The sequence below is a fragment of the Pleurodeles waltl genome, chromosome 10 (assembly GCF_031143425.1).
Source record: "Pleurodeles waltl isolate 20211129_DDA chromosome 10, aPleWal1.hap1.20221129, whole genome shotgun sequence".
NCBI lineage: Eukaryota > Metazoa > Chordata > Amphibia > Caudata > Salamandridae > Pleurodeles > Pleurodeles waltl.
In genome coordinates, this window is record NC_090449.1 from 1077218763 (window position 1) to 1077240659 (window position 21897).

The 21897-nt window shown below is 44.9% G+C and overlaps 1 protein-coding gene across 1 annotated transcript in view; it reads right to left on the reverse strand.

Annotated features, from left to right (window-relative positions):
• The window catches only part of F8 (coagulation factor VIII), a 463887-nt gene that overhangs the window by 77965 nt on the left and 364025 nt on the right, over positions 1-21897 (reverse strand). Inside the window, exon 20 of the mRNA XM_069212149.1 lies at positions 6999-7070. Coding sequence (XP_069068250.1) covers positions 6999-7070 — 72 coding nt within the window. The remainder of the gene's footprint in view (positions 1-6998; positions 7071-21897) is intronic.

Consider the following 21897-nt stretch of genomic DNA (forward strand, 5'->3'; position numbering starts at 1 on the left):
CCAGGGTGGCACTGCTTAAATGGCAGCCCTGCCCGAGCCATGCCCGGTGTACATGTGCACTTACTTTTTTCGGGCGATGGGGCGGCTGATTAGAAACTTCGTAGGGGGAACGTCCAGTCCCGAGTGGCGGTGCGTAAGCTGTGCCAGCCGGCGTTGCGTAAACGGTGCCAGCCGGTAGGTGGTGGGAGTTTAGCGCGCCCCAGCGCCGGTGCACTGCGCGGTGGCTGCGCGCATAGAAGCCTGCAGATAGAGCCCCCCTGTTACTGGCTCGGAGACACGGCAGCGTGTTGTATCTGATCCCCCTGTGCCCGACCCTCCCCGCCTCGGCCCCCGCTGATGGTGGCACACCAACGTCTCCGGCGCAGCCCGCGCGTCCCTAAGCAAACAGTGCCACATGCGCCGCCTCTGGCATTACAGGGCACACCACGAGCCGCCGATCTACAGGGTGCAGAGCAGGTTTGTGGAGAGTGTCGGGGTGCGGAGGGTGGGAGACCTGTATGAAGACGGTGCGCTCATGACTTCGAGGCGCTGGCCCGACAATGTCTACTACATCGCTCCGTTGTGGGCGGGATCGCTGGCAAACTGCCAACGCACCTAACCATCCAATCTCCTCATGTCCTGGGTAGAGCTGGGCACCTGGTGCGGGGGCTCGCCGCCTCACCACGCGCACACCCGGTGCCATCGCTCCAGTCCTTGCGCCACAAGGGGAGCAGAACTTTCCACCCCCTGCGCAGATAAAGAAGGGTGTAATATGGTGCAGAGCCCAGAACCATCCCCCGAAATGCAGGGTTCTAGGTAATGCACTTGGATATAGTGCACGGGGCACCTCACCCTCTTAACATTAACGGAAACTTTGGTACCACAAGTGCCCAGGCCCAGGCTGTGAACTGATCGGTGCGGGCACAGTGCACATGTTGTGGCACACCTGCGGTCACACGGGCGGGGTACTGAGGCACCTGATGCATTCACAGACAGAGACACCCCAACATCCCCGGTACATGGGAGGTACGTACATTAGAGGAGCAAGAAACATAACCTCACACCTCGATGCATCGATCGGGACTCCTGGAAGCCAAGCGCTAATCACACTCAGTGGCAGTCACCAGGCCCTCCGCACCCGAGGGCTCGGCTCCACTCATTCACCAACTGGGCACAAGCGCTGTGGCATGGAGATGCAAGGGCATACCTGGGCACCCTAGAGCCAGCGGGGGGCATGTATTACTGGCAAATATAGCAAATATAGGAACATACTAACTTTGTAAATAATGTATTATATATATAAAATGTGATATATGTTACATTTTACAGTAGTATTTATTTAATGTAACTATATGTACTATGGTACACTCCTACTTACCTTAGAATGTTGGTCATTGGACCAGCCAGGAGTTTGCCATAGAATGTTGGCAATGCTTCGTTGGTCAGATTCGTTGTGAGGAGTCTTGAATAAACATCCTCAAGTCATCCTGCTTCGCGTGATTACTACAGAAGACTATTTTTGGCGACGAGGATGGGATATCGATGAAGGAGCTGTGCAAGGGCAGCGGGACTCCTCACCCCTGAGCTTGGTGACATTTTGACTGCTGAATACAAGAGCATCACGCCGCTGTAGGTGTTAGCGGAGTTGAGGCCTTCATCCCTCCAGTGAGACGCCGCGACTGCAACCATGCTTGTATTCTGTGAGTTGGTAGCGCAGTATAGTTAATTCGCTCACTGAGGTGCTTGTTGCCAAAGTGGGGTGGATCGGTATGGACGCAGCACTGGAAGTGTTCATTCCCATGGCTCCTGTGAGATCCATCTGAGGAGGTGTGCGGCACGGACCTACAGCATCATTTCTCCAGGCAGGAAACCTTCCTTTCCAAGGTCGAGATTCCGTGCCGGGTGTTGCTGAAGTGACGCAGCGGCATGTAGGCGGTTCCTGGGTGGAGCTGAGGCGGAGTGAATGAGCCCTCTAGAACTCAATTGAGCTAAAGGGCTGCGCTGGGAATGGTAAAAGTGACACAGCAGGGAGAAGGTGGTCCCAGAGCCGGGTCGAGTGGTGTGGGCGCGCTCCCCGGAACTTGACTCCTTAGAGGAGCATACTTTCACGGCAGGAACATCTTGGAGCCATTACCGTTCGGCAACGTCCTCCACTATCCGGAAGCTTCTGTTGGTTCTTGAGTGAACTCCTGATTGTTCAGCTGTTCCGTGCCTAAGGTCACATGAATAAACCTACTTTGTCAAATGTAAAGAAGCAGTAGGAACTAGACGAAGAGGAAAAAAACAAAAAAACTGTACTAGTTATTGTAAAAAAAGAAAAAAAAATAATAATATATGATGATAAATATTGTAGTTTATGTGCTTGTACTAGTGTGAAGCAAAGTATTCATAAATTGAGTTGCTGATTGTATCCCAAGGAATTGTTTTTGAACATTTTTTTTTTTATAGGTATACATTGTTATAGATTATTCTTTACTATTCAGGTGACATTGCTGCAGCCAGCATGTCTCAACCTCCTCCATTCCTAAATGAAGTAGGAGAACCCAGTTTGCTCTGGAAGGACTGGAGACGATTGTTTGAATCATATCTAATAGCAATCGGCGGGGAGAGATTCTCTCCGCTAAGGAAGCAACATATTTTACTGCATAATCTAGGCATACATGGACGGAAAGTCTATGACAATTTGACAGATCTTGGGGAAGAGGAGGAGGAGGATGAAGGAGAAGAGCTAGATGTATATGAAGTAACTCTTAAAACTTTAGAAAGTCATTTTGGAGTAAAGGTAAATGTGGTCCTTGAGAGACATACATTTTTCAGTAGGGCACAAGGTAAAGACGAGAAAGTCTCCAGTTACATTGCCAGATTCAGGGGTCTTGCCGCAACTTGTGATTTTGGAAGTCTAGAAGATTCTCTAATTAGAGATCAATTAGTAAGGTGCACCAACAACAGCAAGGTACAGGAGACATTATTAATAATAAGTTCTTCATTAAAAGAAGCCGTCGAAGTAGCCAAAGGCATTGAGCATACAGCAGAGTGCATGAGATTGTTTAAGAGTACCACCATAGTTCATGAGGTAAAAGAAGTCAAGGTTATTACCAACCAAGAAGGCAAGGAACCTAAAGGGGAGGGGGAAATTAAAACCTGAGAAATCTCTCTGAGGAAAAGTGCAACTGGAAACACTAAAAGTAGGTGCTATAGGTGTGGGAATGTCAGGCATCTGAACAACAGTCCTGAATGCCCGGCCCGGAATTGTATATGCAGAAAATGCGGAGCCAAGGGTCATTATGCAAGAGTATGCTAGGGAGAGAAGAATGAGTATAATGGCAGGAAAGTAGTGCACAAAGTGGAGGATTCTCAAGACCTTCACAGTAAGATTGTGCTGCAGGTAAAAGGGAATAATGGGGACACAGGCCAGAACACCATATATCCGTCGTGTGATATAACCTTAAATGGGGAACGTGTACGAGTATATGCTGACTCGTGTTCTCCATTCACCTTTATAAATTATAGCATATTTGAGAGTAAATTCAAGGGGAAAGGGTACAATTTACAATCGGCAGATATCTCTCCTGGGGGGTACAATAGTGATCCTATACCCTTGAAGGGAATGATGACCATGCACATAACTTTCAAAGACAGATCGAGCACGGGTAAAGTATACTTCACTAATTTGGCCTGGCATCTGCAGCGGCCATGTTCCAGCGCATTATGCAGAACATTTTGCAGGATGTGGAACACGTTCTATGCTTCCAAGATGATGTTTTGATTTATGGTGACAGCAGGGCTGAGCATGACGACACCTTAAGGCAAGTGTTCAAAGTCTTAAGCAAGGCAGGAATGACAATTAAGAAGGAAAAATGGCAATTTGGTGTGGCATCGGTAGCGTATCTGGGGCACAAAATCACGAAGGAGGGTGTCCAACTTAAGAATGACCTTGTAAGGGCTGTGAAAGATGCATTAGCCCCTTCTAACAAACAAGATCTCAGATCCTTCTTGGGTCTGGCCGAATACATGGCGAAATTTGTGCGAAATTTCGCCATGGTCACAGCCCCCATGAGGACACTTTTAAAGAAGGATGCTCCGTTCGTATGGAGCAGTGAGTGCCAACAAGCATTCAGTGATATCAAAGAAGCCATCATTCATTCTCCACATTTAGGAAAATGTGACCCTAAATTAAAAACTTATGTGACCACAGATGTGAGTGGCCAAGGCTTGGGAGCAATGTTGTCTCAGCAAACTAATGGACAGGAAAGAATTGTGGCCTGTGCTTCAAGGGCGCTGAGTGAAGCAGAAGGAAATTACTCAACCATTGAGAGGGAAACTTTAGCTTGTTTCTGGGCCATAAAACACTTCAAATTTTTCTTATGGGGCTTACCCTTCACGATCAAAATGGACCATAAACCCTTAATCAACATCTTCACTACACAAGGCAGGGAACGTGCCACTCCACGTATAGCCAAATGGATGTTAGGTCTGGAGGGTTATAATTTTAACATTGCGTATGTTCCTGGTAACAAAAACAACGTTGCTGATTTCCTATCCAGATCCACCAAGCATAACAGGGTAGAAGAGGGCAATCAGGAACAAAAAGAGGAATCTCAGATGTACAAACCCATATTGTGGGTAGATTTAGCTAGCCTCACGAAGAAGGAATGGGTGGAGGAAATTGAAAAGGATCAGACGTTGCAACTAATTAAAGAAAGAATTGTTAAAGGGTGGCCTGATAAGGTAAAAGATGTGGAGGAAGTTCTTAAAGGTTATTGGAACGTTAGATTAGAACTACATATTTCCAATGAACTAGTGATGAGAGGTGAAAGAATTGTACCCCCCTGAAAATTATGGGGCAAATTGGTGGAACTTGCACATGAAGGACATTTAGGGCGCAGCCTCACGAAAAACAAGTTGCGTGCCACATATTGGTTCCCCCAGATGGATAGTGTAGTGGAGAATGTTGTGCAAGAGTGCTCGGTGTGTGAGTGATAAAACCAACTCAATGCGTAAGACACCGTTGTCGCCTGTGAACAACCCGGTGAAGCCCTGGGTCAAGCTCAGGCTTGGCATTTTGGGACCTATAAGTCATCTGGGGAGCAAGGGTCATTACATTTTTGTTCTAGTTGATTATCACTAACATTGGACTATGTTTAAGATAGTGAGTCAAATAACCACAGCAGATGCTATTAATTTTCTAACGGAGGCATTTATGAAGGAAGGAATTCCCAGCACCTTAGTAACTGATAATGGTGTGCAGTTCACTTCTGATAATATGAAAGAGTTCCTTAAGAAGTGGGGTGTTCACCATTTCAGAACGGCGTTGTACAACCCTAAAGGAAACGGATTGGTTGAGAGAATGAATAGGATGTTGAAGGAGTGTATTCAAAGAGCTAGAGTATCGGGAATAACGAGTGAAGTAGCGTTAAATCAGACGTTGTGGTCATACCACACCACTCCAAATGCAGCCACAGGATTGTCACCTTTCCAATCATTAAAAGGAAGGCAACCTGGCACCAAATTAAATCCAAATTGGTTAAGGGGTGGTGAACATGTATGTGAACAAAGAGATGTGTCCGCAGAGTGTTTCCGGCAGAAACAAGAAAAATATGTGAAATGGTACAATAACAAATTTGGAACCAAAAACAAGTCATGGCATGTGGGGCAATGGGTCAAGGTCAGACTTCCTACTTGTGCACAAAACAATGATAGCAAATTTTCTGAACCCATTAAGATTAAAGAAGTATATCGAAATGTAGTTAGGTTGGAGGATGGTAAAATTTAGAGCATGGACCGTATTGTGTCCCATGGTGGGATAGTTGACAGGTGTGAAGATGATCCAGCTGCCACGGACATATATTGTGATATATGTTAAATTTTACAGTAGTATTTATTTAATGTAACTATATGTACTATGGTACGCTCCTACTTACCTTAGAATGTTGGTCATTGGACCAGCCGTGAGTTTGCCATAGAATGTTGGCAATCCTTAGTTGGTCAGATTAGTTGTGAGGAGTCTTGAATAAACATCCTCAAGTCATCCTGCTTCGTGTGATTACTACACAGATGCATGGGCAAGCACGGATGGTTGTGGTCCCAACCCACACAAGTGACGAAGGGAGCAGAGGAGCACCCTTGGGGGTGTACGCAGGACGAAGCAGGGGGGGCACCCTTGGGAGTGTACGCAGGGGGCACCCTTAGGAAGGTACACAGGACGGGAACCCTTGTGAGTGTACGCAGGAGGGGCACCCTTGGTAGTGTACGCAGAGGACACCCTTGGGAGTGTACGCAGGGGCACACTTGAGAGTGTACGCAGGGGGGCACCCTTGGGATTGTACGCAGGGGGGGCACCCTTGGGAGTGTACACAGGACGGGAACCCTTGGGAGTGTACGCAGGGGGGCACCCTTGGGAGTGTAGGCTGAGGGCACCCTTGGGAGTGTACGCAGGGGGCACACTTGGGAGTGTACGCAGGGGGGACACCCTTGGGAGTGTACGCAGAGGGGGCACCCTTGGGAGTGTACGCAGGGGGCTCACAGGCAGGTACTAGAGACTTCAAGAGTAACACTTGGCGTACTTCAGATGCATTATTTAGAGGGCACCAATCCATCCGCAGTGCGCAGTAAGGAACAGTAACGTAAAGAAACCAAGGTACTTTTGCCTTTTTTGCAGTTCGGATGGGTTATTAGAAATGTTTTGATTGGAGATAAAAAGTATTGTGAATTGTTGCTGGTGCTGGAAATCATATAAATCATATTAATTGCTGAAAAGTAATATGTCTGCATTCAGACGAATTATACAGCAGATTGGCATGTGAACAAGCGGGTATAAAGAGTGTAGAAGTTATTGGCACTTGACAGGGTTGACGAACAACTGACAATCTAAGCCAAACTGACTTTAGTTACAATGAGTGACAAATGTATGCCGCGCTCACACTCTCATTGTAAGTACTGACAAGAGAGACTGATGTAATGTGGAATGTTTCCACTGAAAAACAACAATAAACAGCTTGAAACAAACAACCATAACATACTGTAGTGTCCTGAAGCCGTGATCTGAGAGTCTGCGATGCTCCCCGAGGCCAGACCCAGCGGCTGCTTACATTCTGCAAGAAAGCACACCAAAAATACATCCATTACCTGAGGGTCATAGGAGAGGAGCACACAATGCGCCTAGAAGCACAGCTTTCATCCCCTTGTATGTTTCCCATCAAATCTGTTGAGTGTCTATCAGGAGCCCTGGCTAGGAGCTCACGTCTGAACTGATGGATACCGGCACATGTCCAGCCAGTCCATGGCCACCCTATCCCCAGGCCTCCTTGGCCAGGTTCATCTCAAGTGGATCTAGAGATCAGGACCCTGGCTAGGAGCTCACACCTAAAATGATGGCTACCGGCACATGTCCAGCCAGTCCATGGCCACCCTCCCGTCCACAGGCCTCCTTGACCAAGTTCATGTCAAGTGGATCTAGAGATCAGGAACCCTGAACGGAGCCCAGGGGTGCTGGGTAGTGTTGGGGTACAGGTGCACTTCCTATGTCCATGGACTTGGTGTGTTGCATGGATTACCACCAGTGTTTTCACTGACAATTTTACAAATTTTATGAAAGACTCAGGGAAGGTGATGACATTTTCTTTCTACATGTTTATTATTTTAAGTATGGATATCTGCTTATCATCATCAAGGTGGACACAACTCCACTCAAAGGCATATCTATTGATGCATGAAACGGAAACAAGCTGCACTATTGAGGAGTCACTACTACTATGGAAAGGTGAGACATCCTCAGACAAAAGACATTCACTTCAAGGTAGAATGTTAACATAGGTTAAACATACTGTATTGCATTACATACAAAAAACAATGTGGTGGTGCACCACTCATCCAAATATTGAGAATACAACAATGTCCAGTCTTTTGTATATAATAAAGATGTGATGAGTCTGTCCATTATTTTCTTCCACTTGTTCTTCAAAAACACATATAAATTATGGTAATGACAGCCAACAGCCGACGCGTTTCGTCCTTCCACATAGGACTTCTTCAGGGCTGTAACATGACATATAACGAACAGTAAGAATATACACAACACTGCACACATAACCATAGTCTTGTGTGCTTACAATATTAAAATTACCTGCACATATAAAATACATCAATGACATTAACTAAACACGATATAGACAGATAGATAGATATGAGCTAAACAGACGACAAAGGGAAAAAAAATGACAAGGGATTTTACAACAATCATTGGTGTGAGCGAGTAAACAGGCTGCAATCACCCAAGGGGTAACTGGTACAGTCCGCCAGTGAATAAATATATAATTGTGATGAGTAACCACTAAGTGAACAGTTAGTGTGCATTTCATCGATACCATAGCTGGGCATACCTAATCCGTTTTCTGATCGGTTGCTGGTTTATCTAAGTAGTCATAACCTTGCAGTCTGTCATGGCATATCTGGTGTAATAAAAGAACACAAACCCCATGTCTCAAGTGTAATTGAAGATTATCTAATCATGATGGCAATCTCATTTTCCCTAAGTAATTAATAACGTAAATAAGTCAACTTAAGGTAAAGAAGTAAGCTGAACCTAAGGTAATTAAATCCAAGAACTAATACATCATTCACCATGTGTTAGGAAAAGGCTAGCCCTCGCATGTTTGCAATTCATTTTCCCTGAGGGCCTTGCAGTCAGGGGCAACCAGTGTCTGTCATTCAAAGCTACACTTAAATAATTACTCGTTCTCTTATTGCGTTGTGTTGAAAAATACAATAGTAAGTTAGGCCAAATAGGTTGTTAAAGACAACAAGACGTCAACACGAGCAGATCAAGCATACGAGTAATGTCCGGAATGGGTCAGTAAATAATGAAAATCGTTTCAGCCAATACATTTTTGTTAGGTCAAAAATATTTGTTAAATATAACAACACATCAACACGACCAGATTCAGTTATTCGAGCCATGTCCAGAGTGAAACAGTAGTTAATGAGAAACGTGTCGGCCAAAGAAACACTCATCTGAAAAGTACCTTGTTGTAGCTTCTGATTTCTCATTGTTGTTGCGGTAGCCGTATTTCACGGGCGTCCGCATGTGTATGGCAGCGCAGTCTGTAGGAAGTAAAGCCGGCACTAGGGGAGGCGTGCGGTTTTTAAATAACCCGCCGTCTCTAATTTGCCAATTGTAAACGCTTGGTCAATAGTCGACCGAAAAAAACGGGGAGTGTTGTCCCAAAGGACGGACATGCAGATCGCATCGGGAATGTATAGTAATAGCGGTGGCCATCTTAATAGAGAGCACAGGTAGCACATCGCATATATATGATCAGCATCGAAATTACAACATGCGGCCATCCGTTCGAATTAAATACAATTGTAGAAATGGTCCGTTATAAAGGACATATTATGAGCCAGCCAGATACAAGAAAATCGTTGTTGATTAATCTTGAACAAACCATATCCAAGAAATAATAGAAGTGGCGGCCATCTTGAAACGTGCAAATGTATCATCAAATGTTATCATAACCAAAATCAAAGAATATGAATTACAGAAAATCTAAGTACAGATGCTAAAGAGCATGCTTGTCATAAAAATTGCCACTACTTGGTCGAGACAGCCCTATGTATGTACAAAAATGGCAAAATCAAATTACAGAAAATAGTGAAATTCGTTATCGGTATTATGATCTAGTTCAACCGCTCGCAGGCGGCAAATCCAATCTTCCTCTTTCTGGCGTAATATTAGTTCCCTGATTCCTCCTCTTTGGTGGGGTGGTACATAGTCTACCCCCTGGAACCAGATACGCGCATTATCAGCATGGAATAGCATCATGTGAGATGTTAGGGGGCACCTGCTGTCTTAATTTTTTATTGCACGTACATGCTCTTGTATTCTTAGTTTGAGGGGCCTTACCGTGCTCCCCACATACATTTTGTTGCAAGTGCAACCCAAAATGTAGATCACATATTTCGTCTTGCAGTTAATATAGTAGTTTTATTGTGTATTTCCTAGTGGTTTTATAACAAAAGTCTTTTTTATGACAAGCATGCTATTTGGCGTCTGTACTTAGATTTTCTGCAACTTGTATTCTTTGATTTCGGTTATGATAACATTTGATGATACATTTGCACGCTCCAAGATGGCCGACACTTTTATTATTTCTTGGGATATGGTTTGTTCAAGATTAATCAACAACGATTTTCTTGTATCTTTCTGGCTCATATTATATGTCCTTTATAGCAGACCATTTCTAAAATTGTATTTGATTCAAACAGATGGTCGCAGGTGGTAATTCCGATGCTGAACATGTATATGCGATGTGCTACCCGCTCTCTCTATTAAGATGGCCGCAGCTACTACTATACATTCCCGATGCGATCTGCATGTCCGTTCTTCGGGACAACACTCCCCGTTTTTTTCAGTCGACTATTGACCAAGCATTTACAATTAGCAAATTAGATACAGCGGGTTATTTAAGAAACGCACGCCTCCCCTAATGCAGGCTTTGCTTCCTACAGACCGCGCTGCCATACACATGCAGACGCCCGTGAAATACGACTACCGCAACAACAATGAGAAATCAGAAGCTACAACAAGGTACTTTTCAGACGGGTGTTTGTTTGGCCGACAAGTTTCCCATTAACTACTGATTCACTCTGGACATGGCTCGCATAACTGAATCTGGTTGTGTTGATGTGTTGTTATATTTAACAAATATTTTTGACCTAACAAAAATTTATTGGCTGAAACGATTTTCATAATTTACTGACTCATTCCGGACATTACTCGTATGTTTGATCTGCTCGTGTTGACGTCTTGTTGTCTTTAACAACCTATTTGGCCTAACGTACTACTGTATTTTTCAACACAACGCAATAAGAGAACGAGTAATTATTTAAGTGTAGCTTTGAATGACAGACACTGGTTGCCCCTGACTGCAAGGCCCTCAGGGAAAATGAATTGCAAACATGCGAGGGCTAGCCTTTTCCTAACACATGGTGAATAATGTATTCATTCTTGGATTTAATTACCTTAGGTTCGGATTACTTCTTTACCTTAAGTTGACTTATTTACGTTTTTAATTACTTAGGGAAAATGAGATTGCCATCATGATTAGATAATCTGCAATTACACTTGAGACATGGGGTTTGTGTTCTTTTATTACACCAGATATGCCATGACAGACTGCAAGGTTATGACTACTTAGATAAACCAGCAACCGATCAGAAAACGGATTAGGTATGCCCAGCTATGGTATCGATGAAATGCACACTAACTGTTCACTTAGTGGTTACTCATCACAATTATATATTTATTCACTGGCGGACTGTACCAGTTACCCCTTGGGTGATTGCAACCTGTTTACTCACTCACACCAATGATTGTTGTAAAATCCCTTGTCAGTTTCTTTCCCTTTGTCATCTGTTTAGCTCATATCTATCTATCTGTATATATTGTGTTTAATGTCCTTGATGTATTTCATATGTGCAGATAATTTTAATATTGTAAGCACACAAGACTATGGTTATGTGTGCAGTGTTGTGTATATTCTTACTGTTCGTTATATGTCATGTTACAGCCCTGAAGAAGTCCTATGTGGAAGGACGAAACGCGTCGGCTGTTGGCTGTCATTACCATAATTTATATGTGTTTATGAAGAACAAGTGGAAGAAAATAAAGAACAGACTCATCACATCTTTATTATATACAAAAGACTGGACATTGCTGTATTCTCAATATTTGCATGAGTGGTGCACCACCACATTGTTTTTTGTATGTTTTGTCCCCTTTTTCTTTTGAAAAAGGCTTACATCTTAGCAGCAGGTGTTGTGGTTGAGGTGCACACAGGGAACATTTCAATATACAATCGCTTGCCTATTTGGGAACACACAGGGGTAGGTGCATTCTTTATGAGCCCGCTGCGTTTGCTTGTATAGAGATACTGTATTGCATTAACCTGGGAGGTTCTCAACAGGGGCCTCACCTCCCTGGTAGGGGAAGCACCATGACGCCTGCAGGTTGTACCATCCTCTGTGCTGGTCCGCTGATGAGGTTTCCTCCTCTCACCCCTACCCCCTACTGTAGGTGAGTGTATGTAGGTTTTTGGATCCCTTGACCTGTCCACCCTACCTCAACACCAATCAGAATCGCCACCTCTCCGGCACACACGCTCTACTATGGATTTATTGTCTTCAGCACAACCTCTGGTGGCATTAATTTAACTCGCTCTTCCACAGGATGTTGGAGAACAAACAAAATGGCGGCTCACAGTCTGACAACCACAGGGGATGAATGTCCACACTGGTGAATTATCAAAAGTAAAGGTGTGCTTTTGTTGTAGATGTAATGACTTTGGACAAAGAAGGCCCAGGATCAGGGAAGGGGAAAATGATTTAAAACAGTGATTGGAACAGCAGCATATGGGCCAGAGGGTTCTGAAAAGAGCACATTCAGTAGACTGGACTTGCCAATAGGCTGGCTTTCATTCAGAGTGAAAAAATAGAGCTTTCCGTTTTGAGACAAATGTTTCATGAGGATGGATCTCCAGAAGTCAATCCCTGAATGTGTCCTTCACCTAAACTCTTTCACCATCTTCTATTATCCAAAGATTTACTCCAGACCGCAGCAGCTCTAACTTCCACCTCCTTCAGACCCTCTCTTGAATCTTAATTTGCGTCTTTTCTTCAAAACCTACCACCTGGACACGTCACAGGCTGCGCAGCCGAATCAGTCGCCTGCAGACCGCAGGGGGTCCCCTGTGCCTATTCAGGGGGGCTGTGATTGTTTAAGAAATTAAATAATATCTGCAAACTAACACATTATATATATATATATATATATATATATATATATATATATAAGAAGTCCTGCCATTCTTCCTGCGCTCGCCTATCGAGGTGGGTGCTCAGACAATGGGCACAGGACCCATTCAATATATGCTGCACATAAAATTCGAACGATGGCACTCCATGCAGATTACTGTCCTTTATTTAGATCCAAAATTTCATATCAATCCATGTTACTCAGAAATCACAGATTTAGGGCGACACGTTTCAACCATCACGGTCTTCCTCCTTGGCCCTCCAAGTATTTAAGTCATGTGACCCATCCTACTCTTTATATAACTACTGATCCATTGCATAGACATAGAAAAAATATATATTTTTATTTTTATTTTTTTATTACCATGTGCATTCTACGTCTATTTTGATTTTGAAATATTAATTACCCAAGTACCCAAATCATCTCTAGTATTTACCATTTTTCATCCAACCTTCAAAGCTAGCCTAATAAACAATGTGTTAATATCTTCAACATTGTTTTTGAACTGGTGGGGTGACCACTTGACTTTACTAACAAAATTACAAAATAATACTGAAAAATACAAAACTCTGAAACCCTGACCCAATTCTCCCAATTCTTAACAATATCTGACTATCCAGTATGAACATGAAGTTCTTTATCCTTATTCAATCCCCAGGGGAATCAACAGTTTAATCGAATAATGTATTCCGATTCCAACTTCCTCAATTGTTTCTCTCTGTCACCCCCCTTGGGGTACCCACTACCCTGTCAATTCCAAAAAAATGCATCTTATCCAGTTTTCCATCATGTGCTGGGTTGCAGTGGCGCGCTACTGGGTACGTGGTGTCCTTGTTCACTATTGCTCTCCAATGTTCTAAAATAAGTTTTTTGAGGGGAAAAATTGTGCTTTCAACATATTGCAGCCCACATGTGCACTCAATAACATAAATAGCAAAATCTGAAGTACAATTGATACATTTCTTAATGTTCTCTTTCTTGCCCGTGGGTAATGTGTACTGTTTACGACTGGTGCTATATCTGCATGCTTTACATTCGGAACATTTGTAGAAACCTAGTTGTGTATCTAAAAAGGTTCCATTCTTTCTCCTTGCATAACTATGTACCAAGATATCTCTCAAGGAGCTGCTTTTCTTATATGTTGTCATCGGTAGAAGGCTGACTAACAGACCAATCACTTTATCAGCCTTAATTAGATGCCAATATTTCATAAGAATCTTTTTAACTTCCAATGAGTATGCATTAAAGGTTGTCACAAATCTCGGGGAATTAAGGTCAGTATCCTTCTTTTTTGGAACTAATAGCTTTTCCCTTTGGACTTCTCCTGCCTTACGGCAGGCGTTCTTGATAATTTTATACGGATATCCCCTGGATCTGAACCTCTGTATCATTGTTTCTTGTTCCCTGTCAAAGCTTTGTCGTGTACTGCAGTTCCTCTTTGCTCTAAGCAATTCCCCATAGGGAATGCTCCATTTAACACTGGGTGGATGGTGACTTGCAGCGTGTAGGATACTGTTTCCCGCTGTGGTTTTCCTGAACAATCTAGTGTGTAAAGTGCCTTCTTCCACACTGACCTCTAAATCTAAAAATTCCATGATCTGTCTGTGTATTTTATATGAAAATTGTAAATTCAAGTTGTTATTTGGTAAAGAATTCATAAATTCATATAACAGTGATCCACAACCATCCCAGATCATGAATATATCGTCAATATATTGTGTCCAGAAAATAATATGCTGGAACCATTTCAAATTCTCATCCGCCATCACCCATTGTGTTTCCCACCACCCCATAAACAGACAGGCATAACTCGGAGCAAAGCAACTCCCCCTTGCAGTCCCGGTTGTTTGTTTAAACCACTGATCCTCAAATATAAAGAAATTATTTTTCAAACAGAACCTTAACATGCTCAGAAGTAACTCAGAATGTTCCAAGAGTCTAATAGGTTTGTCTCTGAAAAAATGTCTGCACGCCTGAATTCCCTTCTCATGTAGAATGCACGTATACAGCAATACATCATCTATAGTCACCATAATGTAATGCGTTTACCACGGTATACCCTGTATTTTTGTGAAAAAATCCATAGTATCTCTGCAATAAGAACTCAAATTAAATACATACGGAATTAAGAAAGGATCTAAGTAAATAGAAGCATTCTCTAAGAGGCTACCTCTTGCTGAAATTATTGGTCGGCCTGGAGGGATAGAGATATTCTTGTGTATCTTAGGTAACAGATAAAAGCAAGGTGCCAATGGTTTATGTACCAGTAAAAACCTGTACTCATCCTCAGAAAGCAGACCTCTGCTAACACTGTCAGACAAAAAATCATGGAACCTACTTATAGATTGCCGATACGCTGAAACAGTGGATATCTCATAGCAATTTGAGTCTAACAATTGTCTCTTGGCTTCTTTTTGATATTTCAATGCATCCCATAACACAACATTACCCCCTTTGTCTGCTGGTTTGTATGCTTTGTTTAGGGATATTAATGCTGACCTTTGACCTGGGGTTAGATTTTGTGCAAATACATTGTTCGATTTCTTCCACAATTTAAATAAATCGAAGATCACAGCTTCGTGAAAAGCATCAATGTTATCATGTGGCAATATTGGATTACATCTTGATTTAGCTTTAAAGCTGGTACCACTGGTACTATCTGTCTGCAAACCCAGATCACCCAATAACTCAGTGTAGGAGGCTGGCCTGGCTTGTAGTGGGTACCAAGGGGTACTTACACTCTGTACCAGGTCCAGTTATCACTTATTAGTGTAGAAGAGGTGTTTCTAGCAGCTTAGGCTGATAGAAGGTAGCTATGGCAAAGCAGCTTAGGCTGAACTAGGAGACATGCAAAGCTCCTACTATACCACTGGTGTCATATGCACAATATCATAGGAAAACAAAATAAACAGATATACTGTAAAGAAATGGCTCCCTGTTGCAGTTACCCCCCACTTTTTGCCTGATACTGATGCTGACTTGACTGAGAAGTGTGCTGGGACCCTGCTAACCAGGCCTCAGCACCAGTGTTATTTCACCTAAAATGTACCATTGTATCCACAATTGGCACAACCCTGGCACCCAGGTAAGTCCCTTGTAACTAGTACCCCTGGTACCAAGGGCCCTGATGCCAGGGAAGGTCTCTAAGGGCTGCAGCATGTCTTATGCCACCCTAGGGACCCCTCACTCAGCACAGACACACTGCTTACCAGCTTGTGTGTGCTAGTGAGAACAAAATGAGTAAGTCGACATGGCACTCCCCTCAGGGTGCCATGCCAACCTCACACTGCCTGTGGCATAGGTAAGTCACCCCTCTAGCAGGCCTTACAGCCCTAAGGCAGGGTGCACTATACCACAGGTGAGGGCATATGTGCATGAGCACTATGCCCCTACAGTGTCTAAGCAAAACCTTAGACATTGTAAGTGCAGGGTAGCCATAAGAGTATATGGGCTGGGAGTCTGTCAAAAACGAACTCCACAGCTCCATAATGGCTACACTGAATACTGGGAAGTTTGGTACCAAACTTCTCAGAATAATAAACCCACACTGATGCCAGTGTTGGATTTATTAAAAAATGCACACAGAGGGCACCTTAGAGATGCCCCCTGTATTTTACCCAATTGTTCAGTGCAGGACTGACTGGTCTGTGCCAGCCTTCTGCTGAGAGACGAGTTTCTGACCTCATGCGGTGAGAGCCTTTGTGCTCTCTGAGGACAGAAACAAAGCCTGCTCTGGGTGGAGGTGCTTCACACCTCCCCCCTGCAGGAACTGTAACACCTAGCAGTGAGCTTCAAAGGCTCAAGCTTCGTGTTACAATGCCCCAGGGCACTCCAGCTAGTGGAGATGCCCGCCCCCTGGACCCAGCCCCCACTTTTGGCGGCAAGTCCAGGAGAGATAATGAGAAAAACAAGGAGGAGTCACTGGCCAGTCAGGACAGCCCCTAAGGTGCCCTGAGGTGAGGTGACTCTGACTTTTAGAAATCCTCCATCTTGTAGATGGAGGATTCCCCCAATAGGATTAGGGATGTGACCCCCTCCCCTTGGGAGGAGGCACAAAGAGGGTGTACTCACCCTCAGGGCTAGTAGCCATTGGCTACTAACCCCCCAGACCTAAACACGCCCTTAAATTTAGTATTTAAGGGCTCCCCTGAACCTAAGAATTTAGATTCCTGCAACTTACCTGAAGAAGAGGACTGCTGAGCTGAAAACCCCTGCAGAGGAAGAAAGAAGACACTAACTGCTTTGGCCCCAGTCCTACCGGCCTGTCTCCTGCCTTCCAAAGAAACCTGCTCCAGCGACGCTTTCCCAAGGACCAGCGACCCCTGAATCCTCAGAGGACTGCCCTGCTTCAAGAAAGACAAGAAACTCCCGAGGACAGCGGCACTGCTCCAAAAGAACTGCAACTTTGTTTCAAGGAGCAGATTTAAAGACCCCTGCAACTCCCCGCAAGAAGCGTGAGACTTGCAACACTGCACCCGGCGACCCCGACTCGACTGGTGGAGAACAAACAACTCAGGGAGGACCCTCCGGTGTCTCCAAAACCGTGAGTAACCAAAGTTGTCCCCCCTGAGCCCCCACAGCGACGCCTGCAGAGGGAATCCCGAGGCTCCCCCTGACCGCGACTGCCTGAACCTAAAGTCTCGACGGCTGGAAAAGACCCTGCACCCGCAGCCCCCAGCACCTAAAGGAACGGAACTTCTGTGCAGGAGTGACCCCCAGGAGGCCCTCTCCCTTGCCCAGGTGGTGGCTACCCCGAGGAGCCCCCCCCCCCTTGCCTGCCTGCACCGCTGAAGAGACCCCTTGGTCTCCCATTGAAACCTACAGAAAACCCGACGCTTGATTGCACACTGCACCCGGCCGCCCCCGCGCTGCTGAGGGTGTACTTTTTGTGTGGACTTGTGTCCCCCGCGGTGCCCTACAAAACCCCCCTGGTCTGCCCTCCGAAGACGCAGGTACTTACCTGCTGGCAGACTGGAACCGGGGCACCCCCATCTCTCCATTGAAGCCTATGCGTTTTGGGCACCTCTTTAACCTTTGCACCTGACCGGCCCTGAGCTGCTGGTGTGATAACTTTGGGGTTGCTCTGAACCCCCAACGGTGGGCTACCTTGGACCCAAAACTGAGACCTGTAAGTGATTTACTTACCTGTTAAAAATAACAATACTTTACCTCCCCCAGGAACTGTGAAAATTGCACTGTCTACTTTTAAAACAGCTATTTGTGTTTTATGTAAAAAGTATAAGTGCTACTGTAATTATTCAAAGTTCCTAAAGTACTTACCTGCAATACCTTTCAAATGAGATATTACATGTAGAATTTGAACCTGTGGTTCTTAAAATAAACTAAGAAAATATATTTTTCTATAACAAAACCTATTGGCTGGATTTGTCTCTGAGTGTGTGTTCCTCATTTATTGCCTGTGTGTATGTACAACAAATGCTTAACACTACTCCTTTGATAAGCCTACTGCTCGACCACACTACCACAAAATAGAGCATTAGTATTATATCTTTTTGCCACTATCTTACCTCTAAGGGGAACCCTTGGACTCTGTGCATGCTATGCCTTACTTTGAAATAGCACATTCAGAGCCAACTTCCTACATTGGTGGATCAGCGGTGGGGTACAAGACTTTGCATTTACTGGACTACTCAGCCAATACCTGATCACACGACAAATTCCCAAAATTGTCATTAGAAATTGATTTTTGCAATTTGAACTATTTTTCTAAATTCTTTAAAGTCCTGCTAGGGCCTTGTGTTAGTCCCTGTTAGCATTTCTTTTAGAGTTTAAAAGTTTGATAAAAGTTTGAATTAGATTCTAGAACTAGTTTTAGATTCTTAAAAAGTATTCCAACTTTTAGAAGCATAATGTCTAGTGCAGATGTGAATGTGGTGGAACTCGACACCACACCTTACCTCCATCTTCAGATGAGGGAGCTAAGGTCACTCTGTAAACTAAAGAAAATAGCAATGGGCTCCAGACCTTCCAAACTACAGCTCCAGGAGCTGTTGGCAGAGTTTGAAAGAGCCAACCACTCTGAGGATGGCAACACAGAGGATGATGATAGTGACTTGGAGGGTGATTCCCCCCCACCAGTCCTATCTAGGGAGAACAGGGCCTCTCAAGCCCTGACTCCAAAAATAATAGTCAGAGATGCTGGTTACCTCACAGGAGGGACCAACCTCTCTGAAATCACTGAGGATAACCCCAGTGAAGAGGACATCCAGTTAGCCAGGATGACCAAAAGATTGGCTTTGGAAAGACAGATCCTAGCCATAGAAAGGGAAAGACAAGAGATGGGCCTAGGACCCATCAATGGTGGCAGCAACATAAATAGGGTCAGAGATTCTCCTGACATGTTGAAAATCCCCAAAGGGATTGTAACAAAATATGAAGATGGTGATGACATCACCAAATGGTTCACAGCTTTTGAGAGGGCTTGTGCAACCAGAAAAATAAACAGATCTCACTGGGGTGCTCTCCTTTGGGAAATGTTCACTGGAAAGTGTAGGGATAGACTCCTCACACTCTCTGGAAAAGATGCAGAATCCTATGACCTCATTAAGGGAACCCTGATTGAGGGCTTTGGATTCTCCACTGAGGAGTATAGAATTAGATTCAGGGGGGCTCAAAAATCCTCGAGCCAGACCTGGGTTGATTTTGTAGACTACTCAGTGAAAACACTGGATGGTTGGATAACTGGAAATTAAGTTCATGACTATGTTGGGCTTTATAATTTGTTTATGAAAGAACACATTTTAAGTAACTGCTTCAATGAAAAGTTGCATCAGTATCTGGTAGACCTAGGACCAATTTCTCCCCAAGAATTGGGAAAGAAGGCGGACCATTGGGTCAAGACTAGGGTAACCAAAACTTCCACTGGGGGTGACCAAAAGAAAGGGGTTACAAAGACTCCCCAGGAGAAAGTGGGTGACACTAGAAACAAAGAAAAAGAGTCCTCTGTAGGCCCCCAAAAAACAGAACAGGTGGGTGGGCCCCAAGACACAACCCAAAACAAAGGTGGGTACCAGGGTAAGAACTGGGATGCCACTAAAGCATGGTGCCATAACTGTAGACAGACAGGGCACCACACCAAGGACACTTCTTGTCCCAAAAACAAACCCCATAGCAAAATCCCAGGGGTGACCAGTGTAGCCATTGGGGATGACTCCTCAGATGAGGAGGTCTTCATAGCCTTCAACTGGAAAAAGGGCCCAACAGGTGAGTTGGAGATTCCAGAGGGAAGTAGACACTTCCACCACCTACTGGTGAATGGAATCCCAGCCACTGCCCTGAGAGACACTTGTGCCAGTCACACTATTGTGCATGACAGGCTGGTGTTCTCAAACCAATACATCCCAGGTGAGATGGCCAGAGTAAGAGTTAGCCCAGACAGGGTCACTGATAGGCCTGTGGCTTTTGTGCCCATAGAAGTGGGTGGCACTTTTAGCTGGAGAAGGGTGGTAGTCAGTACAGACCTCCCCCTTGATTGTCTCCTTGGAAATGACTACCCAGAGGTTAGTCAGAGCCCAAGAGAGGAACTGGTCCTGTGCCAGTCCTCTCCCAAGGATTCTGGAGGTCCTGCCCCTGCAGTAACTGCAAGCAGGCCCCAGAAGAAAAAGAAAAGAAAACAGTGTAGGAAGGATGGACAACCTTTAGCCAAGGTTCCAGCAAGCCAAGGAGATTCTGCTCCAGTAGGGGAGAACTCCAAAAGTGGCACTGGTAAAGTCCAACCTGACCCACAAGAAGTCCTGGCTAGTCAGGCAACTGTTAAGTCTGAGTGGGTGGATCCTCAGCTAACAGAAGAAAGAGTGGAAGAAGGGTGTTTACTACAAGATGTGGTAACCCCCCACTCTAATACAGCAGACAGGCACCCTGAACCCAAAGAAGCCTGTAACTTAGCCCCTTCCCTTGTAGGTGAAGAGCTAAAGGTGTGGTTCTGGGCACTGACAGCTGTCAGTGGCCTCTGCTGGGTGTTAGCCTTTATGGCTGCACTGTCCTTGGCATGGTGGTCTGACCCCATGCCAAATAGCAAGTTAGGCCCCCTGACCCTGTTGGTCATGGTGGGGTTACTCCAGCTCTGGGTAACCTCTTTGGGTAAGCTAGGGGTGACTCTGGCTAAGATAAGATTAGCAGAGGTGGATACCTCTAACCCCAAAAAAGAGAGAATGGGTGAAGACATTAAAGACACAGACAAGAGGCAATTCAGACTAGGTCCTATCACTGTGGAAGTGGGTCAGTTCCCCAGAGGGAATTACCTCAACAGGAGGATGTAAGGCAGAGTAGGCCCTGCAACAAACCAGCCTATTTCCTCTACTCTTCCTCGCCTGACAGACTAGGAAGACTCTCCCAGCTTTGGCTGAGTCTCCTGGCCTGTGAGCTGGGAGGGGGCTTGTGTAAAGAAATGGCTCCCTGTTGCAGTTACCCCCCACTTTTTGCCTGATACTGATGCTGACTTGACTGAGAACTGTGCTGGGACCCTGCTAACCAGGCCCCAGCACCAGTGTTCTTTCCCCTAAAATGTACCATTGTCTCCACAATTGGCACAACCCTGGCACCCAGGTAAGTCCCTTGTAACTGGTACCCCTGGTACCAAGGGCCCTGATGCCAGGGAAGGTCTCTAAGGGCTGCAGCATGTCTTATGCCACCCTAGGGACCCCTCACTCAGCACAGACACACTGCTTGCCAGCTTGTGTGTGCTGGTGGGGAGAAAATGACTAAGTCGACATGGCACTCCCCTCAGGGTTCCATGCCAACCTCACACTGCCTGTGGCATAGGTAAGTCACCCCTCTAGCAGGCCTTACAGCCCTAAGGCAGGGTGCACTATACCACAGGTGAGGGCATATGTGCATGAGCACTATGCCCCTACAGTGTCTAAGCAAAACCTTAGACATTGTAAGTGCAGGGTAGCCATAAGAGTATATGGGCTGGGAGTCTGTCAAAAACGAACTCCACAGCTCCATAATGGCTACACTGAATACTGGGAAGTTTGGTACCAAACTTCTCAGAATAATAAACCCACACTGATGCCAGTGTTGGATTTATTAAAAAATGCACACAGAGGGCACCTTAGAGATGCCCCCTGTATTTTACCCAATTGTTC